We start from the raw sequence: 27,562 nt of genomic DNA on the forward strand, positions 1-27,562 counted from the left end.
GCATTTTATAAAATGCTGCCACACCCATTACCTGGTTTAGAGACTGCGTGCAGCCATAGTTGGTCATCTTTGTATTCTCATCCTCTCCATTTTACGAAGAGGGAAATGGAGGCCCAGAAAGGTTCCTAGCTAGGAAGCAGCAACACAGAACTGGGAATAGGATTTATTCCCTGGCCCTTTGCTGTTTCTACAATAGAACTACCTAGTCTTAGATTTCCTGTTACTTTTATAATGGCCCAAATGCAGTTCCCAAGTGAGGAGCACAAGTGCCCAAGCACTCTTTAAACTGTCAAGAGGCATAAAAATATATCTTATTGACTATAGGACCATGAGTAACTTAACTTGGCATACAGTAAGAACTCGCTAAATCTTAATATTGTTATTTTATTGGCCCATCACAGTGTTTTTCAGTCTTTTAGCTTTCAATAATGACCAGTGGATGACTGATCTAGTGCAGTGGTTCTCAAGAGTAGAGTGGGGAGGAGGAGAGGCAATTTACACTCCCTCCAATCCCCTCCCCCATGGCCCTGGAGACTGGCAGTGTCTGGAGCCGATTTTGGTTGTCTCAACTAGGGTGTGAGTAAGGCACCACTGGCATCTAATGAGTAGAGGCCAAGAATGCTGCTAAACATCCTACAGTGCACAGAATAGCCCCCTTACAATAATTAACCAGCCCAAAATGTCAATAGCTTCAACAGCTTGAGAAACTCTGCTCCAGGATCAGGAAACAATTAGTTATTTTCTGTCTAAAGGCACTCTTTAGTCCTCCTGGGCGACTACATCAGGAAGGTAGATTTGTAAGGAAGACTGGGTTCTGCCATTTCGTTAGTGTCTCTGATGCATAGTAGGCATTCAAAATATGTGGACAATTGAAAATTAAATTTAATTACTAGTTGTGTGACTCTGAGCAAGACACAGAGGTCTCAACTTCAATATATTTATCTATAAAATAAGGATAAGAAGCCCTCCTCTAAAACTGTTGTGAGGAATAACTGAGATACATTTAGTAAAGAGATTGCACAGTACCTGGTCTACAGCACTTTCATTTCCTTCAGCAGTTTATTTCTCCCTCCTCCATACATGAGTTCTAACCCAAGTTCAGCCCTTTCATTAGCTGAATGACCTTGTGCAAGTCACTCCCCCTAACCCAACCCGCTTTGGCCTCAGAGGATTCTCTGTAAAATTGTTCAAAGTTGGCCTCTGATCTCCAAGCACGATCCCAACACCGAAATGGGACTGTGAAGTTTACAGACTTTTCTTCCCGCGGGGACTAATGGTACGGTCCCGGGGCAGCTGCCCCCCACCCCCTTGTTGCGGACCTTGGTACAGGCCCAGGGGGCCCTGGGCTGCCTCTCCGGGCTGCCCTTGCCCCCTGCCGAGTTCCGGGCCATCCCCGCGCAAGCTGATTGGCTGGAGCGGTGCCCGGGCTGCGCGGCTATAGGTGAGCCCGGGAGGGGACGGGCGGAGCGGGCTGGAGGCCCGCCTCCTCCCCCCCTGGGTCGGACGCTGAGCGGAGCCGCGGGCGGGAGGCCGGACGGACCGACGGACGGACGGGAGGGACTGGAGGCGAGCAAAATGGCGCAGACTCAGGGCACCAGGAGGAAAGTCTGTTACTACTACGACGGTGAGCACTGTCCTCGCGGCGGGGGCGGGGCCTGGCCGGGCCGGATCCGGGAGCGGGAGGCTGAGGCGATCTGAGAGGGGAGGCTGGGAGAGACTGAGGCGTTGGGGAAAGGCTGAGAAGAGTACGAGGCTGAGAGAGGAGGCTGAGGGGAAGGGAGGTCGGGGCTGAGGGAGGAGGATCAGAGGATGGAAGTCGGGGTCAAGGGACGAGGCTGTGAGGAATGAGGTCAGGGCTGAGGAAATAGGTAAAGACTGAGGGGAGAGGCTCAGAGGAAAGGAGATGGAGGCTGAGGGAGGAAGCTGAGAGAAGGAGGTCGGGCCTGAGGGAAGAGGCTCAGGAATGGAAAGGAGGTGGAGACTGAGGGAAGAGGCTGAGGCTGAGAGGGTCGCTCTGGAAAGCCTGAGGTAATCTTGGTGGGGAATTCTGAAGAAGTATGATGGGCAGGGTTTGAGTGGGACTTTTAGATGGGAGGCTGAGTCTGAGGGGGGAGGCAGAATCCGATGGAGAAGGTTGCAAGAGTATATTTTTCTGCTGAGCATAGGAAGGTCTTTCCTTCATCCTTTTTGGGGCGAATCCTTCAGGAATCAGCAACTAGTGGTCACCGCTGCTCTTCCTCCAGTGTCTGAGCAGGGCCTGCGGTTGCTGCTGGGAAATGGAGCCCCTGGGCTTGGAAAGAGAAGGATGCAAACTGTTAAAGCAGACTTTTTCATGTAACAAAAGTTTGTCGAGACCTTATTCTGTACTAGGAAGCATTTAGGTGTTGGGGCCATGGGGATGATCAAGTCACATCCCATCTTCATTCAGTTCAGTTTGGAGGGGAAGATAGACAATGACAGATAATTGCTTTCCAATATCTTGCTGGGATAAAGGGACACTCAGTGTTATAGGGCAGAGAAAAGGCACCCAGCCCAGTCTGAGGAGTCAGAGAAGGAGGTGCTATCTCAGTTAGGACCTGAAAAACAGGACTTATTAACCTGGCACAGAGAAGGCAAAGATAACAGCAAGTTTAGAGGTGAGAGAGGACAGCACCTTTGAAAAACAGCAGGTGTGTGTATAGTATGACTTAGGCATAGATTTGAGGGCAGAGTGTAGAAGGTAGACAGCAGGGGTGAGAGAAAGGTTGCAAGAGTCAGGAAAGTAATTGGGGACTAGATCATGAAGGGCTAGGCATACTATCCTAAGGATGTTGGACTTTATACTGAGGGCACTTGTGAATCATTGAAATTTTATGCAGATTAGCGACATCAGGTTTATACCTTAGAACTATCGCTCTGGGACAGAAGTTAAATTTATGAATGTTGGGGTTAGGAAGAAGGCAAAGATCCCAAGTTTCTGGTTTGGGCAGTTTGATGCTGAGTGTTTTGAGGACATGATGTCAGTAAATAACTTTGTTTTGTTGTGTTGTGTTTTTTAAAGAAATACTTGTTGAAATGTCTGAGGGATATCTAAGTAGAGGTTGGCCATTCTGATCTGCAGTTTAAAAGACAGAAATGAGAGATTTTTGACAAGAACTTTTTCCCGTGCCAGGTTTGTAACTGAAGCTAGATTGCTGTAGATTGAAGAATAAAAGGATGGGTGAAGAGGAGATTGAACTCTTTTTAAGAAAGCTTGTCCAAGGCAGACAGAAAGGATTGTTGATAAAGGGGGGATACAGTGATTGAGCATATTCAGATTCTTGTGGAAAATAGCCAAGAGAAGAGGTTGAAAATACAGGAGAGAGGGACTAGTAGTAATGATGGAGGTTCCTGAGGAGACCAGGTGAAATGGACACCAGAACACAGGTAGGGATACTAGCCTTCAAGAGGAAGTTCCTTCTTGATGAGAGGGTAAGTGACAAGGAAAAATTCAAATGTAGGTAAGTTCAATGGGAGAGTTAAGGGAGTTTTCAAGGTGAAAACAAAACTCCGACCTCTCTTCCCCTCATCCTTTTCTTACCCTTTTCCTGAGAGTGGGGGAGGGCAATTGGTAGAGTAGAAATCTTGAAGTGAGATAGCTGTTAAATAGCTATTGTGAAAGAGGGAGCTAGGAAAATAAATTTGGAAGGATTGCTGGGCAGTGGTGAGGGCACATTGAGGCTGGATCCTATGACTTTGTAGCTGTATCAGTTTGCTGTTTTGTGATCTCTGTACTCTCAGTTTAAAAAGAGAAAAAGGGGAAAGACCCAGTCTTTAGAGAAGGGAGACTTCTTACTTTTTTAAGAAACTGAGTTTTGCAGATAGGTCACTACTAGCTTGGAGCTCAGATTTGGCTCTGCCTCTCCAGAGGCTTTGCTGTGTTGAGCAAGCCCACTTTACCTTTCCTGGCCTCAGGCCACTCTCCTATGAAACTAAAAAACTGTGAGAACAATGGGAAAAGCTTTTTAAAGTTTAAAAGTAGTATCTAAATAAAAAGGATTATTTCTTTTAAAGTCTCTTAGCACCTCAAAAACTGTTAAGGATGATGTCTCTGGACTCCACCCTCAGTTACTCCCTTAGACCTCTAGATAAGGTATCTCAGTTCCTCAAGTCTCTAAGTCTTGGCTGAATCTAGGCTTGATAGTCAACGGAGTTGCTAGGGATCAAGGCCAATGCCAGAGACATGGGTAAGCAGGAATCCAATTATATAAAATGATAATGGCCATGTGACTACTGACTGCCCCAAAACTGAATCTGCATCTGGATGTCTCAGCAAATTCTACCCAATCCCCGTGGTTGATTAGGTTGTCTGAGGGGCCCTGGGAACAACTTTTCTGCCTTCCTTTCTCACTGTTGTATCTCGAAGTCTGTCTGAGTGGGACTAGGGTCCCTATTGAATGCCACTACATGTTATATAGTCTGGCTTATGGTTCTGGCTGAGAGCACAGTCCCTTGCCCTCAGAGGTCTCACTAAGACCAAGAGAATAGGATAAAAAGACATTAGGTAAAAACTAAGGAAATCTGAATGAAGTATAGGCTTTTAGTTAATGATAATGTGTCAGTATTGGTTCATTAGTTATAACAGATACTTCTTATTTTACTAATGCAAAATGTTAATAATAGGGGAAACTGGGTGTGGGTCTCTGAGAACTCTGTACTATCTTTGCAGTTTTTGTATAAATCTAAAACTGATCTTTAAAAAAAAGTCTATGTAAAAAGAGAAGAGGAATAGATCCTAAATATCCAACTGTTTAGAGGTTTTCCATTATCCCAGGCTGTGTCTGTGGCAGAGAATTGGAGTGTGGCTTGGATGCTGTTGGTGGCATTCCCCACAGTGCATTGCTCCCTGGAATGAAGCCTCTTCCTGGTGTCACCACATCACAATACCTGAGTTTGGGACCTTTTTTTCACTGGTGCTCAAAGATCTGCCTCATCCTGATAGATTCATAAGGAGAGATCTTTGGGTGTGCAGTTCATTAGATTTTGGAATATTGTCTCAGGAACTTTTTACCAAGTAGACTCACAGAGCCCTCTACATTAAGTGCAAACTGAAGTAGGTGCCTTGGAAACCCGTACAGCTTTTAGCGTAATGGATTGGAGTCAGGAGAGTTGACTTCCAGATCCCTCATTGTCTGTGAGATCTGGAGCAGGCACTTAACTTCTCTGAGTCTCAGTTCTCAATTCTCTGAATCTTTATTGAGCCTCTCTGATGTTACAGGTCATGTTCGCCCTTGTCTTGAAGGAGCATCTGGTCTAATATATATAAATAGATGTCAATAAATCAGATACAAAAAGAATTAAACGCTATATACAAATTACAGAGGAAAAGGCCATTTATTCTGATCAGGAATATGTTTGGAGCTTGAGCTGGGCATTGTAGTATGAGGATCATCAGGGAAGGAAGGATGTTCTAGGTCAAAGGAACAAAGGATATTTGGTGAAGGTGAATGCCCTGTTCAGGATGCTGATAATAATCTAGTGTGTTTATAGTAGAGATTGGCAAACTTTCTGTAAAGGGCCAGGTAGTAAATATTTTACCCTTTTGTGCCATTTTGGTTGGTCTCTGTGGCAAATATTTAACTACTCAACTTGCCATTATGATGTGAAAGCAGCTATATATAAACTAATGGGCATAGCTGTGTGCCAATAAAATTTTGTTTACAAAACAGGCAGAGGATTATTTTGGCCCAAGGGCCTGTAGTAGTAGTTTGCCCACTCCCAGTCTGAGGGAGGAGGGGCTGGGGAGTTGAAGGAAGTTAGAGTTGTCAGGGAGGATGGTGGTGATAGGTAGCTGGAGATGAAGCTGGAAAGGTAGATTAAGAAAGTTGAGTGCCAGGTTACTGAAGTTGTTCTTTATTCTTCATCCTGTAGGGAATGGGGAGCCATTGAGGATTTTTGAGCAGGGGGTGATGTTATCAAAGTTGTATATTAGGGAAATAACTGGTGATAGTGTGGCAGATTGTTTGAATTGAAGACAAAGGGACCAATTAGAAGGCTAATGCTATGGTGAAGTAAGAGATAAGAGTTTAGTTTTCTTATCTATAAAATGGGGATAAAACTCCCTGTCTTAACTTTTTTACAGGGTTATTGTGAGGATCCAGTAAGAAAATGCATGTGGATATGCTTTGACACTGTAAACTATCACAATGTGCAAGAAGTGAACTGTGGCTTATAATACTAATAATTCTGAGTACTGATGGTTATTTTTCTGTTGTGGGAGTGAATTCCTTATAGATACGGTGAGTCACCTCACTGGTTGCTTTTCCCCAGTAGCTCTGGAATGAACCGGACACATTTTCTAGTAGTGCCTAAGGGTTCCAGGAAAAGAAACTGGGCTAGACTGACATCCATAAGTGCTGACCTCACCAGAGTTCCCTGCCTTTTTTTTTTCTTCTTTTTTTTCTTTTGAGTTACCCTTCCTGAAGGTAGTTGAGAATCTTAGAGACTAGAATGAACCAGAGAGTTTGTCCAGGAGTTTGTTGTAAAAATTACTGGGTTCTCCTAGGAGTGTGTGTCTAACTATGTCACTGAAACTATCACTCTTTCTTCTTCAGGGGATGTTGGAAATTACTATTATGGACAAGGCCACCCAATGAAGCCTCACCGAATCCGCATGACTCACAATTTGCTACTTAACTATGGTCTCTACCGAAAAATGGAAATCTATGTGAGTTTCTGGGAGCTCTACCCCTTCGTAATCTCATCAGCTCTGGTTCCCCATTTGTCATTCATTATCTTATTTTCTTAACTAACTTATCAAACGTATTGAGTGGCTATTATATGGCAGATACCACTGTAAATGATAGGAGTACACACTAGTGCTAGAGATTGACATATACACAAATAAATTATACTACAGTATGTAAGTGCAACAATTTAAAAAATGTACAAGATGCAGAGATGAGGAGTGAAGGAGGAAAGGAGCCTTGGGATGTATCTAAGAGGTGATATTTGAGCAGAGTTTTAAAGATTGAATAGAATTCAGCCTGGAGTTCAGGAGGGGACTGTCATTCTAGGCCAAAGGAAGAACATATACAAAAAGACAAAGAGGTAAGAACAATATGGTGTATTTGAGGAAAATATAAGTAATTCAATGTGCAGGTATTGCTGTATTGTGAAGTTCACAGGTGTGAGTGAGGGGAGCTGGAGCCAGAGTGGTCAGCAAGGATTGGATATGCTGTGCTAAACAACTCTGAGGGGCCAGGGTCAAAAAAGTCCAATGCCTGAAAAAAATGATCATGACTGTGTTAAACTAGTGCCAAGTCTCTAGTTACTAGAGAGTATAGACTGTCTAACCTTCTTGACTCAGCTCCTGCTGACCTTTGACTCATCTTCCAGTTTTAAGGAGAAGTTAGAAATCCAGATTATTATATAAAATTCTTCAGGTTTAAAATATTGGCCCAAATTTGTTTATTTACTTTTTTAAACCTGTATAAACAAAAATCCATCAGTACATCTGTGGACCAAATTTGGTCCAGATGTTCCTAGTTTGTTCTTCTGGAGGCAGTGAAGAATAAGTGAAGGATTTTAAAAGAAAGAGAGATAGGCATGGGCATGTATTTTAGAAGCATGGAGGCCAGTTAGGAGACTGTTGCAAGGCTCCTCATGAGAAGATAAAGAGGATCTGGGGGTCCATGTTGTGTTATGGTTAGAGCATAAGAGTCTGTTGTTAAAGTCTGTACCAACAGCTTAAGTAACCTAGCAACAACAGTATCCTTCCTCACCATTCCAGAGACTGAAAAGAGATGAGTCTTTCTTCCCAGATGGCCATGTCATGTCTCTAGAGCCCATGGTGACAGCTGGGGAAGCAAGAGGGAAAGTAGACTGAGAAGCAGACAGACCTTGGGACCAGAGAGGTTTTTCAAGTATAAAAGATAGCTGGGAATGAAAAACATAAAAGGTAGCAAGGTTTTCAGAGACTCTAGAGAACAGGCCAGCATTTAAAGAGGATACCCGAATGTGCAATAGTAAGCACTAAGACCTTCCAGACAGTCTCTTGCACATGTTCACCATGCTAATCTGGCCCCAGTTTTCCTTCTCTCCTGCCTCTACCCCCTCAGCCCTCCAAGGCAGCCGGATCACATTCTGCCTCTTTCCACCCCGTCCTGACTAGGAGGATTATTTACTCTGCCCAGTCATATCTTACTCATCTTTAGGAGTCACCTTAAGCCTTATTTCTTTCTTTCATTCAACATGTTTTTAATGAATGCTTGTCATACTTCAGGGACTGTATTAATCTCCATAAGAGATATTGAGATATTGAGATATGTATTTTATCTTCAAATGAGAGGAAAAATAAACGTTTATTGATGATTGCTAGGTGCTAGGCCAGGGCTACCTGTTATTTCATGTAATCCTTATAACAACCCTAGTTTATAGATGAGAAAGCAAGCTCAGAGAGGATAGTTAAGATGCCCAAAGTCACATAGCTAATAACAGACGAGCTAAGACTAACCCATATCTCTTCGATTCCAGAGTTTATCTGTCCATCTGTCCTTTTTTTCCTTCATAAACAGTCTCTTAAGAAGTCTAGAAATAGGTGGTCTCAGGATTTTTTTGGCTGTCATCAGGGACCCATGCTTATTCTGTCCTGCTCAGCCATCCTTAGCTTATGTGATTTTATCCTCATGTTTTTTGCCTTGAAGTTATATGCTGGCTGTCTCAGCTCCAGGTGTCATGTTTTCATACAACAGAATCCAACGAGGAAGAGAACAGGGGCAAAATGGATCACTCTCCACTGTCCCCACCCACACTCCCCTTTTTATTAAAGAGGAAAACCCTTTCCAGAAATTTCTCAATAAATTTCCTATTAAATCTCATTGAGTCATTTGCCATTCTTAGACCGTTCATAGCAATTGGCTTGACTAATCACATTTGATCGCTGGGGCTGGGTGCATTAATACCCAACCAAATTGCGATCTATTACCAAGAAAGACGGGAGAGAATGGCTCTTTGGGAAGCAACCAACAGTGGTGATCATAGTAAATAATAATACCTTATTAGAAACGATGTCATGTGTGATACTGTTGTAAACTTTTAAAATAAAACCCTAGGATAATCTGAAATCTCTAGGCCTTGTTCTCTTTAATGTGATCTTTTTTCTTCTCTGGCCCTACATTTTCACTGAGTATGAATCTTTGATTCTGTTCCCCCAACAATGTTTCTCTGCATTCATCCCTTCTATCCTCTCCTTTCTCTAGGCTGAGATCCTAGCATGCCTTGCCCAAAGCACAGATAGCCATTTTAGTGTCTGTTCTGTCTCTTGAGAGTCAGTCCTAAAAGACACTCCTTAAACTTCTTATAGAAATTGCCATATTATTTCTGTCTCTATACCTGAAGGAGACATGAAAAAGGTCTTTTTCACACAATTCACCCTCTTCTGTCTCTTCCTCAGTTCTGTATCCACACATCTAATTAATTTCTCCCAGAATTTACATCCCCGCTTTTTCATCCAGGCACCTTCCTATTTATATAATCGAAAATCCTGCTCTCTTCTTTGCCTTGGATGCTAATTTTGTGTATTCTCAGGCTTCTTATTCATCGCCTTCTGTTCTTTTGTTCTTTTTTTAAAAAATGTTTTTATAAAATATTGAGATATGAAAGAATTTTTATAAAATATATGTAAGGTATAAAGAATCACACTGTGATTAATACCACCTCATTTAAGAAAAGGAACATTTTCATGGCTGCTAGAGCCCCGGTATGCCCTTCCCTGACCCTGTCTTCTTCCCAAGATTTTACCTCTTATCTATATTTGGGGTTTATTATTTCCTTACCTTTTTTCTAATGTGACTAATTTATTAGTAATAAAAAGGTTTTTAGGCATTCAAATAAGAGAATAATAGAATGATTTGTTGCTTATGAGAATCAAAAATTTTAAGACTTTTTTTAAAATACGGGCTAGAGTTCCAATAGAACTTCAGTTAATCAGAATGCAGTAACTTATTCTTGGTGATTTAAAAAATCTGTTGAGTTTAAGTTCTTGTTGAAAACTCTTAAAGAATATGTGGTTAATTCTTTCTTGCCTGGCATACCTGTAAATAATTTCTTAGAGTAGCAGTGATACAAATCATGAACTGTGACATAAATTGGATATATATGAATCCTAAGCATAATTTTCTTATAGGGGATATAAGACAAAAAAGGGCGGTAATTATCAGATAATTGAGAGTTCCCATTCTCAGAAAAAAGCCCCTCAACATTGAATTTTATATCTAAAGGAAAAAAACTCACTGTCCCTTTTCTTGCTTTTCTTTATAATTTTACAAGTGTTTATTCTTAAACAATACAGTTTTTAATTTAATTTTAAATGTTTGAATGTTCCATAAATGGAGCCATACAGTATTTATTATGACTTGCCTTTTTTTGTTCAACATGTTCCTGAGAGTAATACATATTGGTAGCTGTATTTATTTTTCACTGTATTTCATTGAAAGAATAAACTACAATTTGTCTATTTGTCTATTTTATTATTGGTGGGCATTTGGTTGTTTCTAGTTTAGGGCTATTATAAATACTGCTGTCGTGAACATTCTTAAACATGTTTCTTGGTGCACATATTCTAGTTTCACTAGGGGATAGATATACTAGGAATAGAATTGCTGGGTCAAGACGTGTGTACATAGTTACCATTATTAGATAATGCCAAAATGGTTTCCAGTTGCCAGCAATATAGAGAAATTGCAGTTGCCCCAAGTCCCTGTCATCACTTGATTTTGTCATATTTAATTTTTTTTTGCTAGTTTAGGTAGTGAAATGATATCTTGCTATTGTTTTAATTTATATTTTCCTAGTTATCAGTGAGGTTGAGGATCTTTTTGTATGATTACTGGCCATTCATGTTTCCCTGTTAAAGTTCTTAGTCAAGCTTTTTGCCCATTTTTCTATTTGATTGTATGGTTCATTATTTTGTTTTTGTTTTAATTGGACCTCAGATACACAGAATAGGGTTAATCATTATCCTTGGCTCATAAGCATCAAAAGAACGTCCATGTTTGGCCTTCTTTTTTAAAAATTGACTTTATTGTTTATTTATTAATTTATTTACTTAAATATTTTAATAATGCAGTGAATATACATATTCGTACAACCCAATTACTCTTCTAAATTTTGTGTTTATCTTGCTTTTTAAAAAATTTGGTAATCATATATATATGTGCCTAAACAATATATAGTATTTATTTAGTTGTTTTTTAATTTCTTTAAAAAGGTATCATATTACGTGTAGTCTTCCAGGACTTGCTTTTATCATACAATATTATATTACCACCCTGTTGTATATAGCTATAATTCTTTCATTTTTCTCTGCTGAATATTTTATCATGTTAGTATGTTACAGTTTATTCATTCTCCCATGTTCTTAATTTATATCTAGTTTTTTAATGTTAGGAACAGTGCTACTGGGAATATTTTTGTATGTGTCCCTTAGTGCATATATGCCAAAGTTTCTTTTGGCTGTTTCTCTAGTTGTGGAATTGCTGGACTGTAGGGTATGTGAATATTAAATGCCAAGTTGCTTTTCAATGCGGTTGAATGAATTTATACTCCCTCTGGCAATGTATAAGAAATACCTTTATTCACATCCTCTCCCACACTTGGAATTAGACTTTAAATTTTGCCAGTCAGATGGGTATAAAACAGTATGTAATTGTGGTTTTGATTTGCATTTCACTAATGATCAGTGAAGCTGAGCATCTCTTCATATGTTTATTAGCCATTTGTATGTCCTCTGTTGTGAGATGTCTTAATTTCTTTTGCCCATTTTTCTCTTGGGTTGTTTGACTTTTTTTTTCCCTTACCAATTTGTAGCAGTTCTTTATATACTCTGGAACAGTAGCCCCCCGCCCCCTTATATGTGGAGGATACTATATCTAGAATTGGTTCTTTAATAAGATTTGAAGTAGGAATGTACTGAAATTTTTCCTCCGTATTGTCGCAGCTGATTTATTGAAAAGTCTGTCGTTTGCCCACTGATTTAAGTGCCACCTCTTCTATATAAGAAATGTTCATATTTATTCATTCATTGCACAAATACTTATTAAGGACCTACATTGTACCAGGCAGTATGTAGGGGTCTGTTTCTGGCCTCTGTATTCTGTTGACTTGTTCTGTTTATTGACCCATATGCCAGTACCACAGTCTTTTTAGTAAGTCTTGATATCTAGTAGCACAAGTCCTCCCACATTGTTGTTCTTGTAAAAGGAAAGTGATTTGCCATTTGCCCCGTGTACTTCCATATCAATTTTAGAATTAACTAATTAAGTGCTGTAAATGAATTTCATTGAATCTGTACATCATCTTAGGGGAGAATTGGTATTTCCAGACTATAAAGTCTTTGAATTCATGAACATGGTATGTCTCCATTTATTTAGGTCTTTTTAAAGGTCTCATATACAGGCTTCTTTTAGCTTCTTTATTGTGAAATATAACACATGTACAGAAAAGTACATAAAACAAATGTGCAGTTTAACAAATTGATATAAAGTAAACATACATGTACACACCAACTGATGCCTTGCCAGGTGTTATAGGGACTTGTGGTCTGGGCTGCAGATTGGGTTGGGTTGTGGGTTGGGGCTGGGCATAGAAGCTGGGTGGTAGGTAGGGCAGGCCCCTCCCTCATCAAATAAAATTTTAAACAAAACAAAACAAAAAACTTAAAGAAATAGAACCTTGTCAGGACCTCAGAAACCTACATTGTCCCTTCCTGATCACAGCTTCTTCTCTTTCCTCAGATACAACCAGAATCCTGACTCTTCTACTAATTGCTTTCTTGCTCTTCATCATAATTTAACTACCTAAATATGCATCCCTAAACAATACAGTTAATTTTGCAAAACTAATATAAATGGAATTATATAATACACATTATTTGTGTGTAGCTGTAGCTTGTTCAGTTGCTGTGTAATATTTTATTATAGAGTATACTATAATTTATTCATTCTACTGTTGATGGGCAGTTGAGATTTTGGCTATCAATATAAAGTTTTATATTTTCTCCATAAATTTCTTTCCCGGTTCATGTTTTAAATGCTATCATAAATTATATCTTTTAAAATTTTTTATTTTTTAATTGTTTACTGGTATATAAAAATGCAGTGCAGTTTTTTATTTAAACATATCCAAAGTCTTTGTAGATCTGATTCTGCTGTTTGTTGTTTCTATGGGCTCTCATGCCTGGTGCATTGTTTCCTTTTGTGTCTTGTGATTTTTGACTGTGAGGTCATATTTCTTGGAACTTTGGCCTGGGATAAAGATGGGTTCTTAGAGTATGATTTGCTTTTACTTTGTAAAAAAGACAGCTTTAGAGATGGTCTTTGTCCTTCAGAGATTTGGGATAGGGATAAATTTAAAATTGTATGAAGAGCATGATCATAGATAACTGTGATAGGAAGCTCTATAGGTTTTGTTGAGGAAGAGCTATTTGTCTGTAGTATAATATTTGCAAATAGGACAAGTAGGGGTTAAATTGAAAAAGAACCTTGCAAAGTTTCTTGATTACCATATCAGAGTTTAGAATCTTTTCTTTTGTAATTAGGGAATCTTTTTTTTTTTTAAGGCGAGGCAACCCTTGGTTGACTTCACAGATTGCAAGGATCTTGTCAGTTTACAATCCCTTATTTTATATTTTTTACGCCTACATCACCTGGTCTTCCTAGGTGGTCTCTAATCCAAAAACTAACCAGGCCTGACCCTGCTTAGCTTCCGAGATCAGACGGGATTGGGCTTGTTCCGAGTGGCATGGCTGTAGACCAAGGAGTCATTGAATGTTTTAGAGCAGGGCATTGACTTTTTAAGATTTTTGTGACATTATTACGAAGATGAATTGGAAGAGGATAAGGCTGGATATAAATGGGACCAATTAGGAAGCCAAAAATAATCTAAGTAAGAATTAATTTGTACTGCAACAGATGTTTACTAAGCACCTGCTAAGTGGCAGGCACCGGGCTTAGTTGCTTAGTTGCTTAGAATAAAGACCTGCTCCCATAGTGGACCAAACAAGTGCAGGTTCTGCACAGTTTGAATGTGATGATGGGAAAGTAAGGGTTCTCAGAGGAGCACTTCAGAAAGTTACTTAGCTGAGACTCTGTAGGGTCAAGGACAGCATTCTGGGGGAATTAAGTTTTCAGTTGCAACCTAAAGGTTGAGTAGAGGGAGTGAAGAAGACAGTAATCTAGGCCTTAGCATGTATTCTAAAGATGAGAGAAAATTCCCTTGGAAAATTGCAAGTGAATTGTGCTTGGCAGAATAGTATAATCACTGCATGAGATAAATTCAGCCCCTCAAATGTTTATTTAGTCCAAAAAGTACTTTTAAGAACTTTATGTTAGCCAACAAAATAAAATTTAACCCAAAAGACTCTGGCAATTGGTTTCAAATTCCTAAACGGCAGTAATCAACTAGGTTGGCCATTGGCTCACCCATTTTGTTTATTTTAAGCACCAAGCTAGCTAAACTGCCTTGCCCTTTTAAGTACTTTGAATTTGGTGTTCCCTGAGCTACAGCATAAAATATTTAAAGGGATTCTAGACAGGTGAGCAGGGACCAGATTATTTTGGTTTCCCAAGCTAGGTTAAAGAGTTCAAGCTTGTTCTTTTGAGTAATGAAGCCTCTGACACGTTTTTTAGAAGGGAGTGACATTCATTTTGAATTTCAGACAGATTACTTTGGCTGTAGGATTTGAGAATAGATTAACAATTGTTAAGATTGAGGCTGGGTTACCAATTAGGAGATTGTTGCCACAATCCAAGCCAAAAATATGGTGGCTTGGGGATAGGAGTAAACGGATTTGACAGATATATTGATGGTAGTTTCAAGAGAAGTTGAATGTAGTAGATGAGGAAAGAGGAATTAACAGTGATACTCAGGCTTCTGCCTTGTGCAAGTAGGTGAATCATGGTTAGAATAGGAAATTTAGGAAAGGGTCATATGAAATAGCATATAAAGTGCTTGAAACAGTGTCTGGTACAGAGTAAACACTCAATGTTAGCTGTATATTGAAAATGCTTTATAAACTGTATAAGTATTGGTAATTAGAAAAGAAGAGAGTCATCTTCAAAGAAGACTTACCTTGAAAGGGATGAGAGGAAGAGAAGATAATTTTTAAAAAGAGGGAAGAAGGAATCAGAATGTTGGGGTAACCAGGAAATTACCATGTCAAGTTTTAATGAGGAGGATGCGATGATGATTTATAAAGGGTTTTCTATTTCAATTATTAGTCACCCCTTTTTCTTGAACTTTTGGAGGCCTTTGGCCCATAATTATATATTGTTATCTTTAATTTTAGAAAAGGTAATGATTTGTAAAGTGCTTTACAATTTACAAAGAGATTTAACAACCTCATTCAGTTCTCACAGCTACCCCGTGAGGTAGATGTTGTCCATATTTAATAAATGAGGAAATTGAGGCCCAATAGATACTTGCCTAAGCATCAGAGCTTGAGTTGTAGTCTAGGTCTTCTGATACTGAATCTCCTTTGATAATGTTATTTGCCAATTAGATTGTAAGTTTCTTGAGGCTTAAATCTAATTAGTAATTTCTTTTTTGTCTTTTACAGCACCTAGCTCAATGTTGGGCGGATGGATATAAGTGTTCAAACTAGACTGAGTGAAGACTGGCAGTAGTCAAGAATAACCTGCCCTTTCTCCCCTCTGCCCTCTAGCGCCCTCACAAAGCCAATGCTGAGGAGATGACCAAGTACCACAGTGATGACTACATTAAATTCTTGCGCTCCATCCGCCCAGATAACATGTCTGAGTACAGCAAGCAAATGCAGAGATGTGAGTCCATTCTGTTCCCTCCCTCCTCTTAAGCCCCCAGTTGGATCTCCCTTTCAGTCGGAGAGGCCCACCCTGCTTTCCTTTGTACCTCCCATTCAACTGACATCTGATTTCTCTTGCCTCCCAAGGGTGCCACAGTGCTTCTTTGTAATCCAATCTGGTTTTCCTTGTTTTCTGACTATAAGAAATAGATTAAATTTGTCCAGTTAGGCTCGGAACATTTTGCCAAGAAAACCGTAGTTATTATAATGGAAAAAGCACTAGCCTGGGAAGGGAGAGACAGGAGTTATAGGTCCAGCTCTGACTTTTAATTGACTGGGTAAGTCACTTCCCCTCAGATTTTTCTTTTGTAAAATGGACTGAATGTCATCCCATACAACTGTAACTACTTTCAGTTTGTGAGCGTTATTTGAATATTTAGCACCCGCTTAGGACAGACTCTAGATGATGTAATCTTTGGGTTGAGGTGATTTTACCCTGCCTCCTGAGACTTGAAACTCAAAATAGGCCCCATCTCAGAAGCAACACTCAGTTTGTAGGAATTGTGGGGATTATTTTAGTTTGTAGGAATATGTGGAGGAAAAATATGTTCAAATTTGGGAAGAACTGTTACACCTAACTTCTCCCTTGTGTTATTATAGAAATTCTCTCTTAGTACCTTACATCTTGTACAATAAAACAGTGTAACAGTGTTGTCCAGAAGAAGTTTTGATTCACTTTTGACAGGTTATTTTGAAATATCAGGAATTCTCTGGCACTTGTTTGTTGCTGCTGCCACAAGGTAGTCTGATTTCCAAGGCAGAAAGTTATTTGTTACAATAATAATTTTGCCGGTGATGATGACAACCATGAAGACCTTCTTTGAAGCATTAAGCTTCACAACTCCAGGAGTTTCTGCCCCCTCTAAGTGAAGTATTTGCTCTCTGAATTAGCAGAGTCTTATTTCCTTCCAAGGCGAAACAAATTCATTCTTTTGCTCTAGATGGCTTTAGGGGTTTCCATTACCTATTTAGGCCAGCAGTCAGGCTGCACTGTCAGCAGAGACGGCTCTCATTAGAGAAGCAGCTTGGTGTTGAGGCAAGAAAATAAGCTTTGATGTCTTGGTTTGAATCCCTTAGCTCTGCCATTTAGTTATGAGTTCTTAAGTGAGTCTCCTAGCCTCTCTGAGCTTTGCTTTCCCTTCTTTATAAAGAAGACAATAGTGCCTATCATAGTGGAGGTTGGAGGGATAAGTGAGATAATGTATTAAAACAGCGACTTTCAGTGAATAGTAGTAGCTTTTGCTAGTATGACTTATGACTTTCGTTATTTTCAAACCTGTCAAAGCAGACAAAATATTAGACTCTTAGGAGTGTACACATTCAGCTCTGACTCCCAGTTTGCTCCAGTTTTCCCGAAATCAACATTCTAAATTTGTACATTCAGAAATTAGGTCTGGGATTTTCTTTTCTTGAAGATGGGGAGTAGGAAGGACTCTCTAAGGACTCAAGGAACCTTATTGACTCAATTCATAGAGTTGTAGAGATGTCACTGAGTACAGTGCTTTATAACCAGGGAAGTCTACAGAGACAACAGGGATGTAAGAACTGAGCTCTTTTTAAATATTTACCAATGCCTAACCTAGGAAATTATATCTGTAATACCTGCACTAAGACCAAAAAAGTCAGGTTTCCTTGCTCTTAGCTGGAATGTAATAAATGCTTTGTGGTCACTTTGATACTTTTGAGAAACTTGATCAGAAGTTAAAATGGGAACATGAATAAATGCAGGGGTTTTTTTTTTGTTTGTTTTGCTTTTGGCAGATAGTCTATGATTCATGAGGCTTATGGTGGAAACATAGTAAAAGGGATTTATGATGGTAAAATTTAGAGATTCTTGTTCATTTTATAGATGTATAAACTGAGGCCCAGGGAAGTGAAATGCTTTTCTTAGAGTCATACAGCAAAGTGTTGGTAAAATGGTGAATGAAATTCTAGTCTAATTCTGGAGTATTTTTAAATATGTTGCATATAAAATATTTCAGACACACAAAAGAAGTATAAAAAATAATATCATGAACATCCATGTACCCACTACCAGCCTAAAAAAGAAAACATTGCCAATACAATTGAAGGCCCCCTGGGCACCTCTCATTTATTACATACCCTTTCTCTCCTACTTCCCTCTCCACCTCATTACCACCACCACCAAGGTATAAATAAGCATTATCCTGAAGTCAGTGTTCAAGCCCATGTACTCTTTCTGCAGTATGCCTTTTATTGCCCCTCTACCTACCTCCTCTCCTCCATCTCTCACTGAGTTTTTCTCACCTCAGTCTAAAGCCAGCCTAAGAATGAAAAAATATTTATAGTAGGAAGAGGGAAAAGGCACAGATAAGTAAGTCCTTCCTAGCCTCACAGATTAGTCCAAGTGAGGGTCTGCTCTCCTATTTTCCCCCCTTTCATCCCTAATCACATAGCTTGTTGAGTTGGGAACAATGGTCATTTGAGTCCTGAAGGAAAATATTTTTTCCTTGTGTCTAAAACACCCATTTTCTCCCATGGAGGCTTCACATCCCGAATGAGAATACAACAAAACTTTGGAATCTCAGGCAGGCCAAACCCATTGAAGGAGGAAGCGGTGTGAGACGATCAGTCGCCAATGGATAAATAGCCTGGTCCCAGGGACCAAAGTTCTTATTGACATAGCTTCCCAGTGTTTACTGGGGAAGCTGAGGAGGTTGCCACCCACTGTGTACCCCTTTATGCAGGCTATACTTTCTCAGAGCACTTGTCTTGGCAGGGCACCAGATCAGGGTACCCTCCTAATTTAGGGCAGCGCCAGAGTTGGTAACTCCTGTGATTATTGCAGACCTTGAACTTCAGCTGTGTCTCAAGAGGTTTCCACAATCCAAGCTGAGTTTTCCTACTGTCCTCATCTTAGAGCTCCTCCTCCTTACTCTAATTTGGGAACCACTGTTGATAACAGTTGGTGCAGTGGGAAGGCTGGGAATACAACAAAACTTCGAGAGTGAGGCTTTAGTTCTACCCCTGTCTCTGACTTCCTGGCTATCATTGACATCTCAGCAGTTTCCTTTTCTGTGAGAGGAGACTTAGAGCCATAAGGTTCCTCTCTAGCTCTGTGAGCCTACAACCTTCAAGTGTGCTTCCCTTCCTGTCTTTTTCATTTCATTTGCATTATGGTTTGCACGTGTTTTATCATTATGTGTTAGTTTGTACCTTTACGCCGTTAGGCTAGAAATAACTTTATTCCAGTTGTTATTTGTAAGTATAGCAGAAAGAGCACTGGTATGGGAGTTAAGACACCTGGATTCTGATTCTGATTTTGCCACTGCCTGGTTGTATAACCTTGGGCAAGTAACTTCTCTGTATTTGTTCCTCTGCAGTGAAGTTGATATTTGTCTTGTCCAGCTCATGGGGTTGTTAGGAGAATCAAACAAGAATGTGTATGTAAAATTACTGGAAAAGGCTAAAGTATATTTTCATAAGCTTTTAGGACAGACAGACCAATACTTGACTACTGCCTCTGCCATTTACTAGCAGTTCACCTCTCTCATTCTGTTTCCCCATTTATAAAATAGGACCAAATTCTACCTCAAAAGGTTATGTGAGGATAAATCACATCGGGTATTGAAAGCATTTAGCACAGTGTCTGGCACATTGTTAAGCATTCAGTGGATGATAGTTATATAGGTCTCTGTTCTTAACTTCCTCGTTGGTCAGCCAGAGTGAGGTCCAGGAACAAACTCAGGCTGGAAGAAGTAGCTAAATTTTTCTCCCTCAAGGAGTGAATCAACATTTTCTAAGTACTTACTTGCTAAATGCTTCCCTGTATAAAATTTCTGTTAATCTTTTCAACAATGAAGTAAGATGGATATTATTATCACTTGTTATAGATAACGAGTCAAAGCTCAAAGAAGTTAAATGACTTGACCCAGTTACACAGCCAGTAAATAGTAGAGCCTGGACTAGAACCCAAGCTTTCTGAATCCAAATTGTATCTTTTTTCTATCAGCTCATGAATATATAAACAAAAACTAAAGGAAATTGTGGGAACTAATCTTTCTCTTATGTCTTTCAAGTCAATGTTGGTGAGGACTGTCCGGTATTTGATGGCCTGTTTGAATTCTGTCAGTTATCTACTGGTGGCTCTGTGGGTAAGGAACATACTTCCCCTCCTTGAGGGCTGTGCTTGGTTGTACTAGTGAGGTCTACACTTTAGGCCACTATGCCAACAGGGCTGATCTGTGACCATATGAAATGGTACTTGGTTTATGCCTTAGGTCTTTAAAATGTCCTGATGGTTCAGTCCCAGCCCAGGCTCAATCTCTGACATGGTACTGACAGGTATTCTTGACTGCCCTCTCCTATCAAGACATCTGATATACAGGAATTCCCTGCAGGCCTCATGGGGTTGTTGAGATTCTGTACATAAAAGCAGTTCCTGAACTGCATAGTGCTATAAAACTGAGAAGAGTCATTAACTGTCTTACAAAAGAGCATGGTAATTATCTTTAGAGGTCAGAAATACATTCCACATATTACCCACTTCCATTAGCAACTTCTAGATTACCTCTAGGATTACTGTAAACTCTTTCTTAACAAATATTTATTAAATTGCCTATAATCACACAGTCTATGGTTAACCATTGTTACCATTTTGGTATTTGTACATCCATTCTTTTTTCTGTGTGTATGTATTGAGACATGACATATATACATCTATATTTTATATATATATAGTTATGTTGTCTGCATTTTTTTTTTAATTTAGTAAATCTTTAAAATTTATCTTTAGTAGACTATAGAGTGATTTTTAGTAGCTACATGATTATTCCATGTTATGGACCTACTTCAGTTGATATAGTCGGTCCCCTCTTGTTGGATTATTTGGATTGTTCCATGTTTTTATTGCTATTAAAGTTACACTTTAACAAATGCACAATGCACAAATAACAAATGCCACAAATGCACTTGCACACTTGAGTGTGTATTTCTCTCTCACTTCTTGGAGATATTTATACTTTGAGCCTCTGCCACCTTTGGTATCTTCAAAATTTTTTGACTATGAGCCATAGTAAAAAATACATTTATACTTGCAGTCCAGGTTTTATATGTGCATAAGTGGTGCACATACACACACACATCCTCTCATTCTGAAGCCAGTTTCACAGAAGAGGGCACTTACCTTTACTGTTATTCTGATATTTTTATTCTAGTCTTATTTCATTCAAAAAATATATAGTGGTCATGACTCACAAAACCAATTTTAAGGCATACTAAGGGGTTACCACCTTCAGTTTGGAAAACGGTTTTTTAAGAGTAACTATTATCATCTGTATTTCCTTTTGGAACAGGGTGAGAAGGAGAGGACTGGCTTGTGAACTGTACAATATAGCTGTTGAATAAGCAGGTCCTACCTCTCACTAGGTTCCCTGGGCTTCTTAGGGGAAGGGTGTCTTGGTAACAGGCTTATGTTCTCTCTTCCCACACCCAGCAAGTGCTGTGAAGCTTAATAAGCAGCAGACGGACATCGCTGTGAATTGGGCTGGGGGCCTGCACCATGCAAAGAAGTCCGAGGCATCTGGCTTCTGTTATGTCAATGATATCGTCTTGGCCATCCTGGAACTGCTAAAGTATGCCTGCCTCGCCTTGTCTCTTGGAGGAGCTTCTTAGGCCAGGTTCCCACTTACCTTTCCCCTGGGCTTGCCTCCCTAGTTTGCTTTTCCTAGCGGTGTACTGGCTAGGATATGTTCGGTGAGTGTCTCTGGCCATTCTCTCCTTGACGGGGTCTTATTTAATCTGAGCCCATGGCAAGATCAGGGGTCGGTGCTGCTCAGATCGTGCCTCTAGAGTGTCCTTGTGTGGCTGGAGCTGACCCTGGCTGTAGAGTAGGAAGATTGGACTTGGCTTGGTCAGGCCTCTGGAGATACCCTGCTGCTTTTCCACCTTCCTTCAGCCAGTTTCCACGTCTCTGGTGCTTAGAGATACCTGAGGGAGGCAACCACCCTGGTAAGCTGGGACCTAGCGCCCTTGGCGCATCTCACTCCCAGAGAGTCCCCAGACCCCTGATCCCCTTCTGATCCTAGGTATCACCAGAGGGTGCTGTATATTGACATTGATATTCACCACGGCGATGGCGTGGAAGAGGCCTTCTATACCACAGACCGGGTCATGACTGTGTCCTTTCATAAATATGGAGAGTACTTCCCAGGAACTGGGGACCTACGGGTGAGAACTCCCTTCAGGGGCCAACCAGCTCACCCTCAGCTACCAGCTCTAACTCTCCTATCTTATGTCACCAAAAACCACTTCCTGCCTCTTCTGCCATTTAGAACACCATATCTCAGACTAGGACACCTGCCATAGTCTCCTTTCCTCTCTTACTGTGAAAGAAGGGAACGATGGGAAATAAAGAGTTGGGAAGGATAAGGGTCTCCTGACTTATTGTATTTCCCTCCTGACCACAATTGAATTGCATTGCACTCTTTAGATACCCTATATGGCTTGAATTTTAGGCTAGAAATATCAGGTTCTCTCACATGGGCTAGGAATTGGGAATTATGGAACATCTCGGGGGTTCTTAACATTTTTAGGTCACTTCCCTTTTGACTAACTGACTGAAAGCTATGGACTCTCTCCTCAGAAAAGTACATGAAATTTGCATCTGATACGTTAATAGACACCTCCCCTTAATGAAGTCCATTCGTGGACCTCTAGGAATCCTTGGAAGCTAATTCATTGAACTGTTCTAACTGCTATTAGCAGGAATATAGTAAAACCAGCCACTTTGTCATGCCAGTAATCCTTAGGTGACAAAGTGGCACTAATTCAGTTACTTGGTATGACAATTAGAATAACTGAGCATTTACAGTTTTGAAGAACTCTTCCTCACTCTTTGCTTCCCCTCCATACCTCGCTAGAGAGGAGAGGGTTGGGGGCAGAAGAGTGTGCAGTAAAGCTCTCTGGAGAGGAAGGGGCTGTGTAGGTGAGTGTTCTGTGACCCAGCTACCAGCCAGCCCTAACCCAATCTAAAGATAGAGGTCTTGTGCTATGGGGTAGAATATTTAACCTCTGGCCCCATAAACAGTTCTCAGTCTGGGTGCAGCCTCAGTGGCGTGTCAGGAGATGTGAGCTAGACCTGCCAGTGAGGCAAACGATACTAACCAAGATATCCCTACTCTGCCCCTGTTCTACTTTACAGGCTCAGCTAGCTTGTCTCTCTTAGAACCACTGCCTCTTTCTTTATTTAGCCTTCCAGCCCCCATCCTTGAACTTCCTCCTAACTTCATTTTTCAATTGTACTTTAATGTCCCTCTTGATTAGGATATTGGAGCTGGCAAAGGCAAGTATTATGCTGTTAACTACCCGCTCCGAGATGGGATTGATGACGAGTCCTACGAGGCCATTTTCAAGCCGGTAAGTGCTCTATTCACCACCTGGGTTACAAATGGGATTAGTTTAAGGGAGGGAGTAGCAAAGCACCCCCAGCATATCTCAGGATATCTCATATCAGCATATCTCAGTTCGGGAAACGAAATTTCATCCAAATATTTGTTGGTGCATTCTGTGGTCAGGCCCTCTGTCGTTTACAAGAATAAGACATGATCTATGCCCTTGAAAACCTCACAGTCTACAGTGTGGGAGGCAGGCACATACCCAACAGTGTGGTCAGTACTGTTTTTTAGGGATGAGCAGAGGAGTGGAGAGTCAAACTGCTGCCTGGGCTGGGAAGAGGGTAGTCAGAGATGATTTCACAGAGGTAGTGACATTTTGAGCTAGACTTTGAAAAAATGAGTTACCCATGTGAAAGAGATGGGGGCTGGATGGGAGGGGTGGCATTCGGCAGAGGGAACAGCACCAGCAGAAGCACAGAGGTGCCAATTTGTAGCTGTATGTAGGCCATTATGATGTGTGGGAGGAGTGTTGAAGGATGTGGGAAATGTATGTTCGGGTCAGTATTTCAAAGGGAGCCTTGAATGTCACACTGAGGAGTTAAATCTTCACCTGTAAGCAACAGGGAGCCATTAATAGTAACATAAGATCAGGTAGTCATTCAGCAAACAGGAAATGCCTACTGTTATGTCTTGTAGTAAGAGTGACAGAGAAGCCTGAGTTATGGTCTTTGTCCTCAGTAATGTTAGATTCTAGTTGTGAGAATGAGATATACAAAAGTGAAGTGCTTCCTCACAATATCAGGTGCAAAGTTTGTAGGCCCAGATGAGTAGAGCAGATGTAACTTAGGGTCAGAAAGACTTCTAGAGGAAGTGGCACTGGAGCTTGGGCAGTAAAAGAACAGAAAGACACAGTGAGTTGATAAGGAGGCCATTCTAGGTTCAGTATTAGTAGAGCTAGGAGGCTCTTCAATCCTTTCAGATTGAAAAACAAATCCAAAGTCAGGAACGAAGAACCCCAGGCTGATACTCCCTGTTCTCTATCACCTAGCATGTGGGAGAGTGGGTGATAAGATACAGAAGGAAGTGCTGCACCCACTGTCTTCAGCCCCAAACCTCCCATAGCTTTTCTTGAGGCTGGCAGTGACCAGGATATATCCTTTTAGGTCATATCCAAAGTAATGGAGATGTTCCAGCCCAGTGCAGTCGTCTTACAGTGTGGCTCTGACTCCCTATCTGGGGATCGGTTAGGTTGCTTCAATCTGACCATCAAAGGTGAGATCAGGTAGCATAGGGCTGGGTGGGTAGGGTCTTGGGTGCCTCTTTAACCCAGCACCACCTTCTCCCACCAAAGGGCATGCCAAGTGTGTGGAATTTGTGAAGAGCTTTAACCTGCCTATGCTGATGCTGGGAGGAGGTGGCTACACCATTCGTAATGTTGCCCGGTGCTGGACTTATGAAACAGCTGTAGCCCTGGACACAGAGATCCCTAATGGTAATACCTCCAGGGCCAGGTTGGGTTGGATAGAGCTGGAGCTCATGTGTCCTCAGGTTCACAATCCCTTTCCCACTGGCCATATGACCACTTCTGATACTAGCCATTGATTCTCCTGTCTATTCTCTTGATTGTCAGACCATAGCCATTAGTTTTTCCTGAGTCTTTTTTGACCCTGTCCCCTCTTCCTCCTGCTTTTAGTCTGGACAGAATTATCAGTGGTTATCTATAGCTTTGGAATTTCTACTCTATAGGGTAACTGGGATAGTGAGTGAGGAAGTGTTCCCAATGAGCATTGCCTAAATTTTTCTAAACCAGGGGCTAGGGCCTTCTCATAGTGAAATAGATAGATACACCCCCCCACCGCCCACTGGTATGGACGCTGGCATTAAATGGCATTAAAAAGATTAACATCCTATAGGCACCCATCTCACCCTATCTTGGATCCATCCTTTGTTTGGTAGTTGGGCTAACAGGTCTAGATAAACCTACAAATACTTTTCTCACAGTCCCATGGTTTGGCCAGGTTGACTCTCTGTTGACTCTCATATCTCCTTCCCCAATTAGAGCTTCCATACAACGACTACTTCGAATACTTTGGACCAGATTTCAAACTTCACATCAGTCCTTCTAATATGACTAACCAAAACACGAATGAGTACTTGGAGAAGATCAAGTGAGTATATCTCCAGAAACCCCTCGATTGAACATTCCAGGCTCTGGTTTGTCCTTAACTAGAGCCCAGCCACCCTCTCTACCATTGGCCATAGACAGCGACTATTTGAGAACCTGAGAATGCTGCCCCACGCACCTGGGGTTCAAATGCAGGCGATTCCTGAGGATGCCATTCCAGAGGAGAGTGGTGATGAAGATGAAGAAGACCCTGACAAACGCATCTCGAGTAAGACCCAGACCCAGGGGCCTGTACTTCCCACTCAGTAGGCAGCTCTGACTTCCCTCCGCTTTTCTTGGTTCCACATTCCCCCCATACTACCCATCTGTTGAAAAACCCAAGTTCCAAGTTCCAGTGCTTGTAGGAAGCATGAATTCCCTTTCCTGCTTCTATTGGTCTCCTTCCCTTGGTGTGTCTTGGACACGCAGGGAAGCACTGGGCACAGACTTAGAGATCAAGAGTCTCCTGCCCTCGATATTTTTCATTGCTTCCTAGTCTGTTCTTCTGACAAACGAATTGCCTGTGAGGAAGAGTTCTCTGACTCTGATGAGGAAGGAGAAGGTGGTCGTAAGAACTCTTCCAACTTCAAAAAAGCGAAGAGAGTCAAAACAGAGGATGAAAAAGAGAAAGAGCCAGAAGAGAAGAAAGGTAGGTTTGGGTTGGGCCAGGACTTGGGTCTTGAATCCCAGGCTCTGGAGGATGGTGAATCTATGTAGGGCACTGGGAGGAGGAACTGACAGCTTTCCTTTGGGGCTCTTCCTCAGCTCCTTGGGCCTTTCAGTGGCTCCCAGAAGTGGCAGGGCTCACAAAAGAATGAAACTCTATTCATCATCTCTCTGCTGACTGATTGAGCCTTGCCAGGCTCCAGGCCAGGGGCATGCCTGGGCGCTCTGTGGTCAGGAGCATGGCTCTCACATACCACCCAAGCCCTTTTCCTGGCACTTCACCCGTTTCCCAGGGGGCTGCCTCCGCCCACCAGGTTCAGGCTATAGCAGGCCGTGAAACCGGTCTGACTTGTTTGTTCTCAACAGGGCTCACTGGGTGTACCTGGGATGGGCTTTTCTCTTTTGTATGTCCAGTGAGCTGTAGTGTGGGGAAGGGGTTCCTGGGTAAGTGAAGACCCCATGGGTCTTTCCAGAGGGGCTGTTCTTGGCCATTCCTGCACTTTTGTGTTCTAGAAATCACAGAAGAAGAGAAAACCAAGGAAGACAAGCAAGAAGCCAAAGGGTGAGAAAGGATCTTGTCGGCAATCTCCCTGGCATTGGTGCACCAGCCCCTTTGTCCCACCACACTGAGGGAAAGCACAGGGACAGCTGGTCCAGCTTACAAAGGCCTCTTTCAGGGACCAGTCTGTCCATCTCTGCCGTTCTAGGCAGAGCTAGAAAGCCCCAGCCCTCAGCTGTCACCTAGGGTCCTGTGGAAATCATACTACACTTTTGCCTCGAGGCCCTAGGGGTGGGTTATCTCATACCAGTCTCTGCTCTCTCCACAGGGTCAAGGAGGAGGTCAAGTTGGCCTGAGCAGACCTCTCCAGTTCTGGCTTCTTGCCAAGTCCCCCACCTTTCTCCTGCAACACCTCAGATTTTATATTTTCTATTTCTGTGTATTTATATAAAAAATATATTAAATATAAATATCCCCAGGGACTAAACAGGAACCAGGGCCCTGAGCCCAGGACACACATGCTGGGTGAGCTCTTCTAATAGCTGCCTTGCCACCTAGTCTTCCCTAATTCTTAATTTCGAACCATAAAGGGTACTGAGTCTGGGTAAAAGGGATTATCTTAAGCAGCCATAGGACAAAATCTTGAAATGACAAATGCTTGCTTAGTAGCTTTGGAAAGGTACCCTTATTGAGCATTCTAGAAGGGGTGGCTGGGTCTTCAAGGACCTGGTTCTTTTCAGGTTCCTTAAGGTGACATCAGCCATCTTTAGATTGGTTCTGTTCTCATACTTTCCCACTGGCCCCAAGTAAGCCAAGAAACACACTGCCTGCCCTCTCCTCCCCCACCCCCCGCCCTGTTCTGCAGGTGGAGATGGGTAGTTTCCTTTTTGAGATACTATTTTCATTTTTGTGAAAATCTTTGTAATAAAATGGTACATTTCTATGCCCTCCTGAGCTTGTCTCTTAGCAGTATCCCTGGGTTGATTGACTCCACTTCTCTGCCCTTCTGGGTCCATGAGGATCTGGGCAACCCCCCAACA

The 27,562-nt window shown here is 41.5% G+C and overlaps 1 protein-coding gene across 1 annotated transcript; it reads left to right on the forward strand.

Moving 5' to 3' along the window:
* The first annotated feature begins 1,454 nt into the window (after nucleotides 1-1,454).
* On the forward strand, nucleotides 1,455-27,476 carry HDAC1 (histone deacetylase 1). Its single transcript, XM_039836906.1, has 14 exons — nucleotides 1,455-1,624; nucleotides 6,573-6,685; nucleotides 15,680-15,797; nucleotides 19,879-19,953; nucleotides 21,294-21,432; nucleotides 21,886-22,027; nucleotides 23,123-23,215; nucleotides 24,357-24,465; nucleotides 24,545-24,685; nucleotides 25,253-25,361; nucleotides 25,456-25,586; nucleotides 25,854-26,006; nucleotides 26,537-26,585; nucleotides 26,851-27,476. Exons 1-14 carry the CDS (start codon nucleotides 1,576-1,578, stop codon nucleotides 26,876-26,878), a joined length of 1,449 nt encoding a protein of 482 aa, XP_039692840.1. The 5' UTR covers nucleotides 1,455-1,575; the 3' UTR covers nucleotides 26,879-27,476.
* Nucleotides 27,477-27,562: the final 86 nt, after the last annotated feature.

This window comes from Pteropus medius, unplaced genomic scaffold (assembly GCF_902729225.1).
Source record: "Pteropus medius unplaced genomic scaffold, Ma_sr-lr_union100, whole genome shotgun sequence".
Classification (NCBI taxonomy): Eukaryota; Metazoa; Chordata; class Mammalia; order Chiroptera; family Pteropodidae; genus Pteropus; species Pteropus medius.